Raw genomic sequence first — 18,932 nt, forward strand, 5'->3', positions numbered from 1 at the left:
TCCTCTGCTCTGAGTCACTTCACTGAGACGCAGTGTGTTTACTGGAAATAAGAAGACTGAGCTTTCTGATTACATGCTGCTGCTGCAGGAAGAGTCTCAGGAATAGAATGAAATTCAGACATCGAGCACAGCGTTATCCTGAAGAACTGTAGTTCAATCAACTATTACAGGACTTTGATTAAACACAGAAGAATCAGAAAATAGCATAACTTTATTCTGCTTCGTTAACAGCCAGGTTTGTAGTCGGGGGGAAAACGTCATATATAAAGTTATTACCATTTCATTAGGTAAGTACAGTAAGTTCAACAATTAATAGTGAAAATTAAGTGCAAATATCAAAAGATGAATCAATAAAATCACCCCGGCTTGGAAACATCCATGGACTGCACCAAATTCAAATGAACATACAGTTGACATTAAATTATAGCCAAAGCTTTATCAGTTCTGCCAAGATGACACACACGTCGTACAATCAACCAGTCTTATCACATTTTTTTTATTTTTTTTTGGCAAGGCTTTCAGTTGTTCAAAAAGTCTACTTCCCAAATCTGCATGAAAACATACAGACTGTGCAACATTATTGAAATATAACTTAAATGACATTCAGTCTTAATTCCATTTGAACAGCAGGGTCCAGCAGAGAAAACAAACAAACCAGCACAGAATGCTTTTACCCACACAAAAACAGCTCAGAGAGACAAAAAAAGAAGCTCTTCCAACGAATTTCTCAGTGCAAAGAAAAAAAAACAAAAGATCCTCAAATGTCAAAGTACTAAGGTGTTAAAAATGCGGAAACCTTCATTTCATTGATACACATTATTAATAGTGCTGCATGTACTTTGTAGAGATATTTTATATCTGCTGCTGACAGTCTTCATCATTACTGCCATGATAGACAAGTTAGGCAATATTCTGTATTTTTCTTATTTGTCTACAAATCTAATGAAAATGACCAAAACCAACAATTAACTCATCATTTACCTCACAGCTGTAAAACTACACCTTTTCTTTGGGTATGGTGCCACAGACAGGATGGAGGACGTCTGAAAGTATTAAGCACACACTTTTGGTCATTTTCATTTGGATTTTTGGACCAAAATATGGAACACCACAAGTCTTATTTCATATTGTCTGATGGCCATGTAGAGTCTTATCCAGTCCCACATTTGGTGACTTAACCAATTCACATACTCCTTCAAAGTAAAAAGAATCAATACCTTAACATCAAATATAGTAGAAATAAGGCCTAGGAAGTCTTTTTAAGTCATACTCTGTCCCTATATTACATTTAAGTTCATATGTATTTTCTTTAGTCACTCAGTTTGCTCATGAATTCCCCACGTTTTGGTCTGAGCTCGAGGGGTTTGATTCCATATCGATATCCTCCGACTCCTTCCCGTTTGTCTGTTGGTCCGCACCTTTGTCGGCTTTCACCAGTGACCCATTTGTTGCCGACACATTTTCCTGTGACGTTTCCTCTTCTTCCTTTTTATCTGGCACTTGATTGAAATCAGTCCTTGGGATTTTTTCCTCCCTTTCTGAAGACAGAGAGGGTGAGTGTTTTGAAGTCTTAAGAGGAGTTTGCACTGATGGGCTCGTTTGACCAGTGGCTTTATTAGCAACAGCTTTTTCCTCCATCTGCCCGCTGGCTAAGTCCCCAGTGGAGCCATTGCTTGGCAGCACCTTGTTATCTTCTCTCTTCTTCTTCGGCGGTTTTTCAGTTTCTATGTCCCCATCTGTTTGCATAATGTTGTCCGCTTCTTGGATGGTGTCCTTCACGTTGTTGGTACATTTCTGCTCGCTGTCCGCACAGGGTTCGGTTTTTGTCGTCGCAGTGTCGGGACTTGGTGACTGATCCATCTCATGAACGTCATCTGCGGAGTCGTTTCCATTACCCAAAATTTCACTATTAACGTCAGTCTCCACGCTTCCATTTCCGACAGCCTCGGCTTCTGTTTTTTTCTCGGGGGACGCCTCAGAGAGTTTGCTTTTGTCCTTAGTTGCTGTTTTATCAGTTCCTTTCTGAGGCTTTGCAACATTATCCAGTCCGTCCTCTTTCTGTTGCACAGCTGTTTCTCCATCTTTGCTTTTACCCCGTGAACAGACGTCATCTTTTCCGTCCCCATTCCCAACAGCATCAGCTCTTTTCTCTGCCTTTCTGAATTGTTTCTGGATCTTTCTGGGACACCAAACAAACTTATCCTTTGGCTCAAAGTGAAGGTAAGCAAAGCGCACAAGCTCCTGGCGTTTCTGCTTGTCGAGTACAGCAAATAGGAAGTAGTCTAGCACACTGCGTTTCACGCTGCTGAGGGTCTTCTTGACCAGAGTCTCCTCCAGAAAGAAGCGTACAAGTGGAGCCTGATAGTGCTCAAAGCCCAGCTCTCCGAGGCTTTTCAGGATGCGAGTGATCCGCAGGTTGTTGTGCATATTCCTTTAAAAGAGAAGAGAGTCGAAGTTGTAATTACAAAACAAAAAAACACATACATCGGGAATTACTGACATTAAAAGATGTAATATTTACCGCTCTAGGTTTCCAAAGCGCTCCTTCCAATTTTCTGCACGTTTCACTTCTCCCGTCTCTTTGTTGACCAGACGGATGCCATAGAAGCCCAACATGAGTTCATAGGACTCGACTAGTCTCCTTTTGGCGTCCTCATTCTTCTTAAAGGCCTAGTGGGCACATACAGCAGAGATTACAAATATAAAATAAGGAAATATTGGGAGAAATTTACACAGCTTTCATGATCATACAAAACACAGGTAACGTGACTGTTGAGGTCATCCAACAGGTTTGCACGTGTAAACTTAATCACTGTGACAGTTTGTGTGAAAATCAGCTACATGAAGTCAGTATAATGTTTAATGTTATTACTGTTGGACTGTCCCGATTAAAAGAGCTTTAAGTTTCTCAAACATTTATTTATTTATTTAAGAATGTTAATAGATGTTAGTGTGTGATGACGAAGGTGCTCACTCGGATATTGCAATGTACAAAAAAAAAAACCACTCCAAATTGTTTTAACCAGACTGTTGGGGTCAACAACTGCGCTTTGCTTTGAATAATTCTTGGACGTTTTTTTTCCTTCTGCTTCGCATAACTAAATTTGGTGATAACGGTATCAAAAACACAGTTTAAAAGCTGACAGAAAAATATAGGACAGAGAGAAGGAGTAACATATAATAAAGACACAAGTGTCTTAAACCCCTAAAGAGTGCAAAGGTAATGCTGTAAACTTCTGTTGCTTGTTTTGAAAATAATTTATCAATCGCGTGAAGACTGAGGTGATTTTTGAGAAACAGCAGCTGCAAGAAGTCTTCTGGTTGATTCAACATAACATTTAGACTTTCTAATATGACACATCTCTAGCAAAAGAATGAAACATACACTGATGTTTTGGTTCACTGGACAGCATTTTACTCTGGCTTCGCCCTCATAAAAAATGCCTGTCATTGACAAATTCTGCTACCGTTTTGTTGAGTGTTCATCAAAAGACTAGTTTCCAATGACACGCTTACCTCAATTTCCTTCTTGGTGAGTTCTGAAGCCATGTAATTAACCCCCGGTTCTCGCAGCGGAAACAGCCTTACAATGGCAGACAATTCAAGAGAGAAACAACAGAAAACCAATTAACATCCAGTGAAACTACAATCTAATCCAAAGGAGATAATGTCAGCTTTTCCTGCGTCATCATTAGTTATTGACGCAAAGATAAAATACTTCCTTGGTGCTTCATGCCATAAAAACTCTGCATACAGTGCAGCTCTGAAGCTCTAAAATTATTTCACGAAATGCATCCCTCTAAAACACACTTTGCAATAACAAAGCAAAACAACAATGTGTAAACAGTCTCTGGATGTCTGGAATTATTTGTTAACTTTATCACCGTTTCTCATTTGGTGAGCTACAAAGACAGGCTAGAAAATGGTCATTAGGCCCATGAACACTATGCAATTTTAGAGTTTGGAGGTTAATTTCAAATTAAAAAAAAAAAAAAACAAAAAAAAAAAAAAAAAAATTATTCTTAAGACCTGCAAATTCATAAACAAAGATCTAAAAGTTACCAAAAAACAAGGTAGCATGATGTTATAGCAGACATTAGTGTGACATAAACCAATACTAGAACTTACACTGTCTTCACTCAAACTCTTCATACCAAATGTGTACATCACTAATCCTTGAATGCAGTGCGCAAGAAACTAACATGCCTATTTTCGATCTGAATCGATCTGCGAATTCAACTCCAAAAAGAATTCATCCAAAACATTTATTCCTTCTGTTTGTTTTTTGTTGTGTTACTGGAGCTGTGCTGCAAATGGGTTAACTATTTTTCTAGCTGTGAGACACTCATTCATTACCTTTGTGCGCTGCGTTATTGAAGGACAGTGTACGTCAACAGCACACTCAGAAATTCTGTATTTTTAATCTGCACACCAACTGTATTTCCCAGTGCGAACACCGTACAGGGAATATTAAAATCTAAAACCTTGTTGAGCTGTACGTTAGTATTGTGTGTTGTGGTGCCACTGGAGCCTACATGTACTCAGTAGGTGATGCAAAAAAAATGCTTAACACGTGTTTAGGTTTGGTTGCAATTTGCTGCCAAGTCTGTTTACATGGCTAGTGCTGTAGCTAATAGAGCACAGATTAGAAAATTGATTAGTCTATCAGTAATAACCACATAATTTACTCAATCAGTAACATTCACTTCACTTTGACTTGGCCAAAAAATTTAAGTGATTTCCATAAGTCCTTCATTACGGGTATAAAAGCTCTATTGTGCAGCTGCCATGTTAGTAATAAGTGTCTGCTTTGAAAGTGCACTGAGTGGTAAAATAAATACAATAATGACACAATTAACATTGTTCTGCTAACACTGCTCTCTTTCCTTAAGCACTACACACCACTTTTCAGCCTAATACATGTTTATTTCCCTCATAGCTCACCATTATAACAACCTGTTCCTTCTATCTTTGCTTGAAATTTCAGGTTTTGTCAAACCAGCTTACATAAAGAAAGCCTGACTATGCCAAACTTACTTTGTATCACAGACCTGTGGAAGTCTAAGGTAAGACTATCAGTTTTTGTTGCTTCAAATTGGAATCAACCAAAACAAACAAACAAACCAAAGACTGGGACAGTACATACCACTGAATGTATGAGTGAACCCTCTCCAGTCTTTTGTAGTCATTTTTCCACTCTTTAAGAAATGATTCAATGTAGACATCTGTATGACATGAGGGGGAAAAAAGCATAATTTATCATCACACATAACTTTCTCAAATACAACAATCATCTTCCATGAACATCTAAATATATCTTACCATCAGGAGCAGAGGGAAATTTATTCAGATAGAACTGCAGATTGTTCATTTTGTCCTCTGAACACTCATCATCTGTGAGATTCTGTCATGAAGCAGAGAGCAGAATTAGATTTTTAAATCACTCTGAGCTGAGATGGGTGAGATGATTTTCTGATTAGGTGTTCAGCTGTTACTCACTGGGTATCCTCTTCTGTAGTTCTGCATGTCCTTAGCTGCCCTCATGTTTCTGGGCGTATGATGCCACTACAAATACAAGTGAAATGCCTTACATCAATAGCGAGGTAACAAACATATTAAAATGACAAATCTAGTGAGCGTTGCCAATGATGCCAGGACCTGTAGTGCTTGTAATAGTAGCAAGCTATCATTACGGCAGCTGACATATAAGGCCAGGCTAATTATCCCCCCACTGCAGCAGGAGAGCCTAATCGGTGAATTAAAAATCTCACATTTTCATTAAAAATTACAAACTGCGAACAGCGATCCCTACAAGCAGTCCAGTATGAATATTTAAACGAAACGTCTGCGACTTCCAGCGCAGGAGTAAGCTAGCATCAGCGGCTAGCTAGGCTAGTTAGCGAGGGTGCAGCAGTGAGACATAAAGCTAACATTAGCTTTACAGTAACGGTAATAATAGCTGCACCTCACCGGCAGCAAAGACATTGAGTTAGAAGTCAGCGTATGAGGAGTTTGATACGTTAAGGTTTGGCTGTGTAGAAATGAAAGCACGTACCGTCACTAAAGCCCAACCAGATTTGTTTTTGTCTTGACTTGACCGACGGGTTTGGCTATCTCCGGCCGGGTCGTCTCCATCACTCTCTGTGTCCCAGGTCGAGTCGTACTCACACACACAGTCGTCCTCCATTATTTCAAATAAAGGTTTAATGACCACCTAAAGCTAAATACACGCGCAACCTGGTTCAGCACTATAACCGGGGAAGAATTAGTTACACTTGCATGTTCAGGTTAGACGGGGACGGCCCTGACCATCCGTCTTTCCAGCCTACCATCGTCACACAGCAGCTCCGCTGGCGGCTGCAGCACTGACGCTGCCTTCAGGTACAACCCCTAAATTGCAATCAGCCTACTCCGCACGATATAGTTCAAATCTACGTTTGCCTTTATTCTAATCAGAGACACATCGTTATATCTATTTTTTAAAATAACTTTTTTTGTTAGAGAGTAGAAAACCCTACAGCTGCAATTCTGAGTTGTTGCCTCCCGTGATTACTAACACTGCATAAGACAAGTTATTATTGCTAACGGTGTTTACGATCAGCTGACCTAAGAAGGCTGTTTGTTTCCTTTTGTCCTTAACGCCCCCTCTTGGCAGTCCTTAACATATAACCTTCACCCCCACTGGGGTGTTATTGGCCACTTAAGTAAGTTTTTAATGTACTTTCCAATCAGCGTTTCGATTTTCCGATATCCCAGGAAGGCAGCACACTGTGTTGGTTGATGTGTTAAAAACTGCAAACCAGCTGAGTCAGACAGCCTGTCTTAAGTACAGATAAAACTCTTTCACTTCACTGTTATGCAACCACACAGCAACAGACAGGTGGTAACTGATCAAGTAACTCATAAAAAGAGAGAATGATTACGGTATGTGAAGGAGCGAGGGAACTGTTGCATCAACAAATGTATTACTGCAAGAATATCTAATTAAACAGCACATGATGAGAAATACTAGGCTAGACTCCTTATGGACCACAATCTTATCATCTAACTGCAGACTGATGTAGTTACATAGCCTAAATATAGATATGTGTCTTTCTTTTAGCAGAGTGTTTCAAATATTACAGAACAGTCAGAAATCCAGCAACTCTCCTGCTAAATCATTGTATTTACATATCTGTGAAACTATTTTGAGGCTTTTGGGATTGAGGTGACAGAAATGCGCACATTCATGAGAGACAATGCTGTAGATTGTGACAACCTGGATTACAGTGAAAATACTTCAGAAAACCTGTATATGAGAGGCAGTTTGAAATGTTGGAAAACATCAGCTGATGCACATATGGTTTTAGGCAACTATAGAAAAAATAAAAAAGAAAGGCATAATAATATATCAGATTGGTTGTTTTGAACCACGATTGTAATTTACAATTATTTTCATATCTATTTTGGAAGGTGCTTTCAAATATCTTGTTTTGTTCTATCATCAATTTATCAGTTGTCTTCTGCTTATCCGGGGTTGGGCAGTGGCAGGCGACGCATGGTTCCCAGTTCCAGTTCCTCCTGGAGGATACCAAGGCTATCCCAGGCCAGATGAGATATGTAATCACTCCAGCAAGCTCTGGGCCTTCCCCAAGGTCTCCTCCCAGTTGGGCATGCCTGGAATACCTCCAAAGGAAGTCGCCCAGGAGACATGACTGCACAAAACACATGTGGACACAATGGTCAAACCACTATGACCCCCTGAGCAACTCCTCAATGATGAAGAGCTGCTCCACTGGTCCATGGCCAGGATGGAAACCGCATCACTCCCCTTGAATCTGAAGTTTGATGATTGGTCTCCCCCTTCTATCAGCTTGTTTGGTCAACAAGCCTAAAATCCAAAGCTACAGTCAGTTTACAATCTCATCAAATGGAGAAGCTAGAAGTAGAGAATCTTTGGTACGTTTGCATGATGAAAAAAAACACTTTAACAATTAAGCAGTTGTTAAAACAGTTGAATATATGTTTTCTGTTGCCTAGTCAATTAATCAGCTAGCGCTTTCAGCTCATTTTAAGAATATTGTTCAGGAACAACTGCAAAAGCCACAGGTAAAACTTCTGCAGTGCAGTGTGCTGATCTTCACTGATAAATGCAGAAAGGTTGATGTGCTGGTAGATATTAAATTAGTTTGATGGTCTTGTAAGAAAAGCAGTGTTGTGTTTGTGTGTATAGAATGTAGCATACAGATAAAAATATAAGTGACTGAGTATTTTTTGAGATGATGTTGAAAGCTGAGCAAAAAGATATGAGCCACATTTGAAAGAAGATTATAGTAACCCCATTCAGGACTTTTGGGGTCGTTTGGACCCCAGGCCATTTGGTTTAGGTGACCGGTATTGTTTTTTGTTTTTTTTTTTAAGATTTTTTTTTTTTTTAAGTATAAAAGGAGGGATATTTGTCATGCATTTGGAACCAAAAATACATCAACTTATCAGAAAATGCATTTAACGTAGTATAAAACTCTATAATGAATACCAACAAATATTTTGCACATATTCCATTCTTGAGACAGACTTTCTACGTATGGAAACATGAAAGTCTTGAATAGAGCGAAGTATTGCACAGTTTGAACATGGCAACACAAGTGAGCAGTGTGACACAGAAATGCACATTTATGTCATTAGCAATGCAGCCATTGACACAAAAACACACATACCCCTTTTCTCTCATCCTGTCAGTGCACACCAAGTGAAAATACAGTCCAATTTATGCAGCCAGGGTTCTCATTAGAAATGTCTCTTACATGTAATATCTTCAGCATTACTGTAGTCATTAGTTGTATTCAGGTTTCATGCTATGCAGGCCGACAACACAGGAAGGATTCAGAGGTGAGAATGTATAATTGGACCATGATATCCCTCTTTTGACAGTAATTGGATAGATGCATTTATACATGGGAGTATTTTGCCATTAGAGGGTATAAATAGAATCATGTATTATCACAGGGGATTCAGTGTTGAATGGCCACTGGTGTGGGTTACTATTTTTGGTCTTAGTTACTGTGGAAACCAGAGGGCTCTGCAGGCATCCAGTATTTGCTGTTGCTATTTAGTGCCTCAGCTTCATAAAAATGGATTCTATATCACCCTTTTCTCAGTCAGTTCAACTCAGACGGAAAGATCTGTTGGGCTAATATACACAGAGCTTATAAACAGTAACACAGTCTGGCTGTGTTTGTCAGAGATTTGATGTGAATTTACTGGCTTTAGAACCGGCTTACAACTCTACCTGTATGCACGAGCTCCCTGCTTCCTAAAGCCACTTGCATGACAAGCTGTAACAGTCTGTAAAATATTTTTAATCGTCCAACCAACATATTACGAATAACTGTTCATTCTTCGTAAATGCAAGATTGACTTGTATTGACATATGCATAAGCGGAGAAATACACTTGTTTTAGAGGAAGTAGAACATTTAGAATAAGTGGAAAATACTAATCTAAATAGCGGAGGAATATACTGCACATTCACTGCATAAGTACAATTATATTGCAATATTTCCCTTTTCTGTAAATATTCTTCTTTTTATCCTACTACATTAATTTGCTAACTTTAGGTACTAATTATTTTATTGTGCAGATTCAGATTAATTTAAAACAATATATCATCTGAAATAGATGACGAGGTTAAGGTTGAGAGAAGACTTTCTAAATAAATACTGTTTCACAAGCTATACATAAAATGGTTAGAAATGTATTATTGGCATTGTATTAATACATTGAATCTTGCGCTTCATGAAATAGATGGTCGTAGTCTCAAAAGAAGTTTTGATTAAGATGTGTCTTAACACTTGGTCAAAGGCTTCCTGGCAGCTGCAATGTTCAAATCACAAGATGTACCTGAAACACTGTATGGGCCTTAAATGTAAAGAAAAGCCAGCAAGGATAATTAAAAAATAATGTGAGGCTGCAGCTCATGACAGGAGGTGAGAATCAGGTGATAATCATATTTTGAGGAGGCCTATGGTGCATGTTGGGCAGGGTGAAAAACTTTATTTAAGTTCATGCTCTCTGTGACAATTTTAGGCTTCTCTCTGTGTATCTAAACATGAACTGAAGATTGCCGACTCTGCTCCTTTAGTGCGGTAGTCATATTAAAATATCATCACAGTCCCACCATCAGATTTTGAAATACAGTAAATGCAGATAGAAACAGCTCATAGATCCAAAACTGAGGAAGTTCTGGTGCTCAGAGATTATTTTAAAACTATGTTCATGCAGTTAGGCTTGTAGGAAATCAGAGTAGTATTTAAGTTTTGTTTCAGTAATCACAGGTTTTCTAACTTTGTGAAGTGATCACAGGTTTCTACTTTTTCTACCTTCAATATAATCCCTCTAAAGTATCTGCTTTAGACAATAAAAGCCATCCAGTTATAATGATTTATGATTTTTAAAAACCCTCGTCACATTGCCTTGTGCTTTAATCTCAAGTGAAGAGAAAGTGTTAATCAGTTGCATGAAGGTTTTCTGTTCTTCTCTGCAGCAATTACATAAACTGTAGAGCTTCTGACAAAACAGACAAAACAAAAATGAGGATCTTTTTTGTTCAATGAAGAGTAAGAAAATAAATGTGAGTGCATACAGAAAAAAAAAAAAAAAGAGAGATCAAATTTCCCATTACACAGGAATTAACAAATGTAAACGGGAACTTTCAAAGCATCTCTTCAAGCCTATTAATGGAGAGCAACACAGACCGTGACTTAATCTGTCATTTCCCGCTGGAATTAATTAAGTATTTTATCTCGCTATAAGACGTCTGATGAAATCTTATATGCTCTGATATTGTCAGCCAGCCATGTTATACAAATACCCCCAGCCTCCCTTGTGTACAGTACAAAGCAGATAGTTCTCTGCGTGCATTGGGCCGTAGCACCAAATATAACCCAGTTCGGTGTTGTAACTGTGAGTCAGTGACAGATCCGAGGGGATTATCCTCACTGTTGCTCGTCTAATATTGGCTGTCTTACCAGGTATGTTCTTCTCTCGAGATGAAGGAAGTTGCTTTTCTGCTCTGACAGGTGAAACGTTTTCAGTCGTGCTGTCTCGTCGTGCGTACCAGAGAGCGAATGTTTCTGAGGAGAAAGCATGCAGTGTTATGCCCAACTTGTCACTAATATTTCAGGAAAACTTGAACGTAAACTGTGTTAGAATTCACTCGGTGAAGCCTTCGACAAGGACTGAGCAGCTGCACCTCAGATGTCACTCAGCAGATTATTTCTGTGCTGGATCTTGACCCTGCTGTTGCAATATCTGCATACAAAAAAATACAGGTAGCTGTGATTACTGCATATGTTGCCTGTTAGTAATAATTTAAAAAAAATAACACAGCAGCACATTTCTTCCTTCTTCCCATCAGTGTATTTTTCTTTCGACTGCTACATGAAGTCACTGTGTTGTGCTTTAAAATGACACCAAGGCTTGTTCAACTCTACCTTTCCTCTAATTGTCACTTCTGTGGTGACGTCTGCTTAGTTCACCGAGCTGCTGCTCTCAGATGCTCATGGAAAAATCTTTGCTGCAACATTTAGACTCTAGAAGCTTATCTCTACATCTGCTTTGTTACAGATTGACCATATTATTACTGTATATGCGCCTGTATATAAGAAACAAGAAGGTTACAAGGCCCAGAAAAGCCTCACAAAGTCCAGGGATGTTGAGCACCTTTCTTTCCAAATCAATGAGCAGCATCTCCTCTGCCAAATAGAGCCATAAATAGAACCAAACTAGTTTTCAGAGAAGTTGATAATGAGATTTTTTCTTTCAATATGACTGCAAATTTAGATTTGTATCTGGTGGATCATCACATCCTTGAATCAAAGGAAGCCAGCAGATCATTATCTCGATTAAAGCCATTGCAGTTAAATTCACGACTCCCTCCACATCGTTGTGTCTTCAGACTTTTCACAGACTGCTCTGACAACAGGTTTGTCTATACACACAAACCCTCTCTCATTATCAAACCGCTTCCCCGTCTTGTGCCACATGTATTGTCACCATCTGTAATTTTCTCATATCCTTGTCAAAACACAGCTGCAGATCCGACCTCCCACTCAAAAAGTTTGGCTTTTACAGAGGAGATTCATTTTTTGTAAGCTTTCCTCCAGGATTTTGCTAGATTTGCATTTTGTTGTTGTTGTTGTTGTTGTTGTTGATGTTGTTGAAGAACTAGCACAGCAGTTTTATTTAGCAGGCAAATCCAAGGTGTGCTTTTCACTGCATGTCATGTGCATCTTTAAAATGTTTTAGTCAAATCAGCATTTTCTCAGCATCATCACAAACACTGCCCTTTTAAATTTTGCAAGATGACAAAATTGCCAAGTGCTCTATATGGACAGTGTAAAGTCAGTAAAACTTTATGTTCTGGTAGGAACTACTCTGAAAAATGGTTTTACATCAATGCAAATTTCTCCCGTGGGAATGATTTTATAGTCTTTACTCTTCAGACGACAATAGATGGAATAGCTGCTAATGCCGTTCGTGAGAGTGGACAAAGGATTTCTATAATCCACATCATTTGCTTCCATTTGTTCCTTGTACATAGAACATTGTAATATATGTGCATGCGATAATGAAATGTACCTTAGAGAGAAAAGAGATAGCAAAAGTCAATCGATGAAGCGTCGCTCCGAGTCTAAATATTTATCCTTAATCTGTGGCCCAATGAGGATTGATGGGCTTCCTCACTTTGTTCCAGGTCCTTGGGCTTTGAAAAGGATGTGAACACAAAGCTGTCTGGCTGTTAGGGCTTCAGGTTCCTCTCTTATCAGCTGAGATGTAATTGATTTATGGAGAGCTGGTTTGAATCACAGCGGGGATGTAAGTGTGCTGATTTAGCCACTTAACACAAAAACAGGACCGCAGAGAGCAGGTTGCTCTGTTTGAAGGGAACAAAAGAACAAACAATAATCCACCTGCGATACGCTGTTGGTGCTGCAAAAACCCTGCTGTGGCATATGGAGGATGCTCTCTTGAGTTTTTGTCTGACACCAGTGTGTGATATTTCCTTTTTACCTCGCCACGTTTGACTAAGAAAACCGTTGCGATGCAGTAACAACATAATTACCCGAGCGAGGGGCTGGATCATTACACTTAACGTATCAGCTTCATCCTCACTGACAGTCAAAGTCTATGCTTCTCGTACGTGTAACCATGGCAACCAGCATCACCTACAGTAAATGTCCGGAAGCATGTAGTGTCGTTTACTCAGCCACTGTATGCACATAAACCAGTTATCTTGTATGCAGAGTCATGCATACAAATACAAAATTTCCAACTTATAAACTCAGTGTCTTCCTTTAAATTGCTCTTTTTTAAATGCATTTTTGTTGATTGGCTTTCTTATTATAAAAACTTGTGTGTTTATATGTATAATAGCTCGTACATATATTGAAATTGTATATTGTTAGACATATTTTATTTGAAGTTTTCTTTATCTTCCTCTTTCTGTTTTACTCTTTTTGATAACTGCTACAAGAAACAAACTTTCTTATATTATTTTCAAAATGCAAAATGGTTTAAATTTACCCAGGATGACATCAGATTAGAATAGTGTATAGTCTCAACTAAAGGTGTCTTTGCTTCTCACCATGAAAAATAAATAATTTTTTTTTTTTGCACGTATTCACATTTTTAACCAGGGCGAAGGGAGAATCCTGACTTAAGTAATGACAAATGGATGTTTTAAGTTTTATTTTTTCACCCTAACAGTTGAAGGCCACAGACCTCCAGTGACACTGTCTGTCAGTACATTACACTAATCCACAGCTTTTTAAAATATCTTTACTATCCTCTGCACATTTCAAGTTGTTTACACTGTGTGTACATTTGCACACTTGTATCTTAACTTGTATCTTATCCCTACATAGGGACGGCATAATAACCTTCAAGGCCCATTTTTAAAGTACAAAAACAGACAGGGAAGGCATGATCTGTTTAAACCTACAGCAATATCACATACTAAATATGCAGTAACCTCTCAGAAAAACAGGCAAGTGTGAATTTAAGACAAACTTAAGCCCAGAATCAGGTAAGAGCACAGACAACAACTGTAAACATTTCTGTCACTTCTTATTTATCTTATTTATTATTGCTATACTTGCTGTTTTTTTATAGACTTGTAACATGTACTGTCTATTAAGTTGCAACACTTGCTTTCTTCTTAATTCTTCTAATCCTTTTTAAAAATCATCTTCTTGTCACTGTTCATTGTAATGCATCAAACCACCAAGTTAAATTCCTGTCATGTTGAAAACCTACTTTGCAATAAAGCTGTTTCTGAAGGGGTTTTAATTAACTTTCAGCATGCTTCCTGGCCATTAGTTACACGAGGTGCAGACACTGAAACTCATAGATCTTGGTGGTGTTAGGTGCAGCTAAAACCTCCATGTTCCACGTTTCTCAGCTCCTAAAGTCTCCACCTTTGGATGTGGACCCACGATGGAAGTGGTTGCTGTCCAAGGTGCTGAACTCTGCTTCCCATGACAGGCTGCTGTCTGCAGGGTCACACCAGGACTCCACTGAACCACGGTGCCAAAGGTTACTGTGTATTTTCTACCATGCATTATATTTATATATCATATTACACACAGGTTTTTATTGGTGACTGCTTTGCGCATGCGAAGAGGCGAGCTGAGGCCACTTCTTGCTCAAACAGATGACCGTGATCGAGAGCATCGATCGCTCTCAACGCGCACAGCTGAAAAATGCGCGTTTTTACATAAACAAAGAAATTGAGAACGCGGATTGAGATTGTTTGGTGATTATTATTTCCCTGCCCGCCTCTCCTTGCCGCTACGCAACAAGCTGCAACACCAATGTGGAGTGGAAGCTGAGGAACCAGTACCACCTGTAACTGTGCCGCCGCTGCCGCCGCTCCCGACTTTTCATGCCGACGCCGAGGATGAAGAAGCAAAACGTCCGGACCCTGTCGCTGATCCTCTGCATGTTCTCCTACCTGCTGGTCGGCGCCGCGGTGTTTGACGCGCTGGAGTCGGAGACGGAGAGCTCCCGCAGGCGCATCCTGGAGCAGAAGCGCAGCGAGATGAAGAAGAAGTACCGCTTCTCCGAGGACGACTACCGCGAAATCGAGCGAGTGGTGCTGCAAGCGGAGCCCCACCGCGCCGGGAGACAGTGGAAATTTGCGGGCTCCTTTTACTTTGCCATAACAGTCATCACCACCATTGGTAAGTTCATCTTCTGTCTTTGGAAATGAGGACCAACGTGCGTTTTTCTACATTCATGCAATATTTAAGGCTTGTTTTTAATCACACACTAATTGGAAAATAGACAATTAATGCATGTTAATTAAGGTTAATACATGTTTTACCATCCAAGCGTTGCCACAGTGTGCGTCACAGTGTTCCTCCAATTTCCATCTCTCTGCATTAAGGTTATGGACATGCAGCACCAGGCACAGATGCAGGAAAGGTCTTCTGCATGTTCTACGCTGTACTCGGCATTCCTCTCACTTTGGTCATGTTCCAGAGCCTGGGAGAGAGGATGAACACGTTTGTCCGCTATCTCCTACATAAGACCAAGCAGTGCCTGGGATTTCGACGCACTGAGGTGTCCATGGAGAACATGGTCCTGGTGGGTTTCCTGTCCTGCATTGGAACCCTGTGTGTGGGAGCTGCAGCCTTTTCCTACTTTGAGGGATGGAGCTTCTTCCACGCTTACTACTACTGCTTCATCACACTCACCACCATCGGCTTCGGGGACTTTGTGGCCCTGCAGAAGAAGGAGGACCTCCAGGAGAAGACGCCTTACGTTGCTTTCAGCTTCATGTACATCCTGGTGGGGCTGACCGTCATCGGGGCTTTTCTCAATTTGGTGGTGCTTCGTTTCCTCACCATGAACACTGAGGACGAGAGGCGAGACGCTCAGGAGAGGGCTTCGCTGAAGAGGGACAGGGGCCTTCTGGACGGAGGCCTGGGTCTCCGTGCGGTCGGGGAGCAGAGCAGAGACAGCCACAGGGAGAGGAACAGGGCCAACATGGTGCACAGCCACAGCCACAGCACTCTCTTCCTCCCGATGGGGGAAGGAACCAGCCGCACCAACCTCATCTCCTCCCCAGCCGAGGATCAGGAGAGACAAAGAAGCCCCTGCAGGCACCGGTTACATTTCCAGATCAAGGCAGGCAGACGCAGGCAGGAGTCAAGCCTCAGCTCCCTCTGCTCCTGCGTCTGCTACCGCTTGGGGGTCTGTGACAGCCCTCTCGTGTCCCACAGTGAACACCACGGCTGTCACATCAATTCTGTTTACTACAATTCAGTCTCCTATCGGATCCAGGGCTGCTCGCCAGGTTCCAGGGACAACACTGGACTCTCCTCCCCGGGAAGCACACTCTCACCTGGGCACAGCTTCCGAGAGTTCCCTCGGTTGAGGAGAAAGTCAGTGTAGAGAGCATCGTCGCCGTGAGGGGGAAAGCGTTTGCACAGGCTGTAGACAGTGTTTTCAGAGACACCATATTTTGTGTTACATCTCTTTTGTGCACGTCAGAAGACGCAGATTCTGTTTAACGAATAAGTTGTCAGTTGTGGCTATTGGAAGTAGTTTATTTGTAAAGTCAGGATGAGTTTCTTCCACTTTTGCCTTGACATTATTTATATTAGTGATCTCCTGTTTTGCTCGCATGTCAGCCACAGTGCAGTGCATGCTAAACTAGAATGTATAGCACACAATGAGAATGCATGAGTGCGACGTGAAGATATTCAAAGTTGGGCTTTCATTCTACGATTTTGACAAGAGGTATTTTGGTTATGATAATTCTGATTGTATAACAGTTCAGTGAATGTATGTGAACAATCCTCAATGGACTCTGCTCCCGCTTAAGACAAAACCCTGAATTTTTCACGCCATAGCTAGATGATGTCATTATACTTTTATATTTAAAAAGCCTTAAAGAACTTTGACCAAGCACATGAAATATGTGGCTTCTTTATCCAGTGAAATTACAAAAATCCTTTTATTACTCAGCTTCGGAGGTGGAGTGCACCACTGCACTCAAATATAAAGAGATTATGCTTTTTACACAACTGACTGAACTGTAATGGATGTAGCACATAACAGATATGTAGCAGGTTATTAGTAAATGTCCCATGGTTCTGGAAAAAAAATTGTCATTTTCCAGCCAGGGAGGTGTTGTTTTGTTGCAGACTTGGTTTGTAGTCAGATTTAGTGTGAGTCTCTTATAGCATTGTTTTATTAAACCAAAGGGAAGGACCAGTGAATGTGTGAGTGTTTTATTTCTATCAATCAAAGTTTGCTAAAATCTAAAACAAACTGACTCATGTTTGTATGAGGTTGTTAAGCTTTTGTGTTCACTTGTCTTCCTCTGTTCTGTTTGTGTTTTTATCTGTTGGGATTCCTTTATATTTGCTAAAAAACAGGATTCAAAGGCGTTATCCCCACTGACTTTCCTTTGTGTTGCAGCTATCACAGAATAATAGGACAGAGGGAAAAAAAAAAGCTTAAAAAATAAACTGTGATATTTTAACTTTTAATTTGGTAATTTCTGTACCAAAAGACTGTTATGGTTAAAATGGGATAAATTTGGTTGAAAAACAGTTCTACATATTTCAGCAGCACAATACAACAGGTAATAAGAACCTGCTTCATAAGCAATTTTGACTGCTTAAAAATGCACTTTTTCTATTAAATTTAGATCAGATTTAACATGCAGTTGGTCCTTTATTGATCAGCAAGTCATCACATCAATGCTTTTTATGAAAATAGTGATGATTAATATTATAACCACAATAATAGCATTTACTCAAGTACTATCGTTAAGAACAAACTTTAACTACCTGTGCGGTTTCTACTACTTTACGAATGCTGCAAAAATTCACAAACATTGTACATTTCACAGCTGAGTTGTGTCTATGCTATAGATTAGGATGTAGCATTAAAAATCAGATCAGTGTACATAATACTACACTGTACTTTGCACTGTTAAAATTAAAAACTAACCAGCAGTATATAAAGTAACGGAACAAACCTTGAGCAGCAGTAATGTACCAGATAATAATCATAAATGTGAGAAAAAAACACAAAAAGTGAATTAAGTAATATGTGGATTTGTGTCAGCTTGTTATATTTCCTTATTGCAGACTTTGTTCAGTGTTTGAATCCAGCCCAGGAAGCCTCTTTGTATCGCTGCTTCTAGCTCTTCCCGGTGCCCCTGTCTATCTGAGATATGAAGGAAAAAATATAATGGCCATAAACAACAAAAAAGAAGAAATATACCTCCATTCTCAAGCGCAGAGCCCCGTATTTCAGGTCATTAAACACCACACTTTCTCCACTGTCATGAGATAAAATCACATCATGTGTCGTAACGTCTGCACATTGCCTCCATTTGCTATTTTTAAAACCTGTTTTCGGTTCGGGATGAGGAACAGAAACCATGAAGTCTTTACATAAGTGTCCCCAAGCATACATTTCAGGCCATCTGTTGGTCTGCTGGAATAGTGGGCTACTTTACATATAAATGTAAAACTGATTGGGTAATAGAATCTAAAATGGTGATTGGTTATGAAATGCCATCTGCTCTGGCTGCTTGTGGGTACACACAGTAACACTTAGTCTCTCTTTCTCACATTGTCACATCACTGATGACCCTGAACCTTTTTCACTGCGTGCAACAAGTCAGATGGTGTTTGTTCTATCACATCTATAGGATGTTTATAATTCTGTGTGATCTCATACCAGAGACAGAGGTGGAGAGTTCACATACAATAACTTTGACAAGGGGGCCCTCTACAGGTGATAACACTCTTTGGAGCTGTTTGAAAAAGGGCAATCATAAAGACTAATGTGAAACCTTTAGCCACTAGAGGACAGTGTATGTGCTTAGTGAGCACACTCATGGTCATCTTTGAAAGTATAGTTAGATAT

General features: G+C 39.9%; 2 protein-coding genes across 2 annotated transcripts; one reads left to right on the forward strand and one right to left on the reverse strand.

The window, feature by feature from the left end:
• Positions 1-193: 193 nt before the first annotated feature.
• On the reverse strand, positions 194-6,337 carry ogfr (opioid growth factor receptor). The gene is made up of 7 exons (XM_008281882.1): positions 6,056-6,337; positions 5,500-5,565; positions 5,323-5,404; positions 5,147-5,225; positions 3,517-3,583; positions 2,522-2,670; positions 194-2,431 (listed from the first exon to the last, which is right to left on the reverse strand). Exons 1-7 carry the CDS (start codon positions 6,185-6,187, stop codon positions 1,327-1,329), a joined length of 1,680 nt encoding a protein of 559 aa, XP_008280104.1. The 5' UTR covers positions 6,188-6,337; the 3' UTR covers positions 194-1,326.
• Positions 6,338-14,937: 8,600 nt separating this feature from the next.
• On the forward strand, positions 14,938-16,436 carry kcnk15 (potassium channel, subfamily K, member 15). Its single transcript, XM_008281883.1, has 2 exons — positions 14,938-15,220; positions 15,427-16,436. The coding sequence occupies exons 1-2, from the start codon at positions 14,938-14,940 to the stop codon at positions 16,434-16,436; spliced, it is 1,293 nt and encodes a 430-aa protein (XP_008280105.1).
• The last annotated feature ends 2,496 nt before the right edge of the window (positions 16,437-18,932 follow it).

The sequence above is a fragment of the Stegastes partitus genome, unplaced genomic scaffold (genome assembly GCF_000690725.1).
Source record: "Stegastes partitus isolate 25-593 unplaced genomic scaffold, Stegastes_partitus-1.0.2 Scaffold249, whole genome shotgun sequence".
NCBI lineage: Eukaryota > Metazoa > Chordata > Actinopteri > Pomacentridae > Stegastes > Stegastes partitus.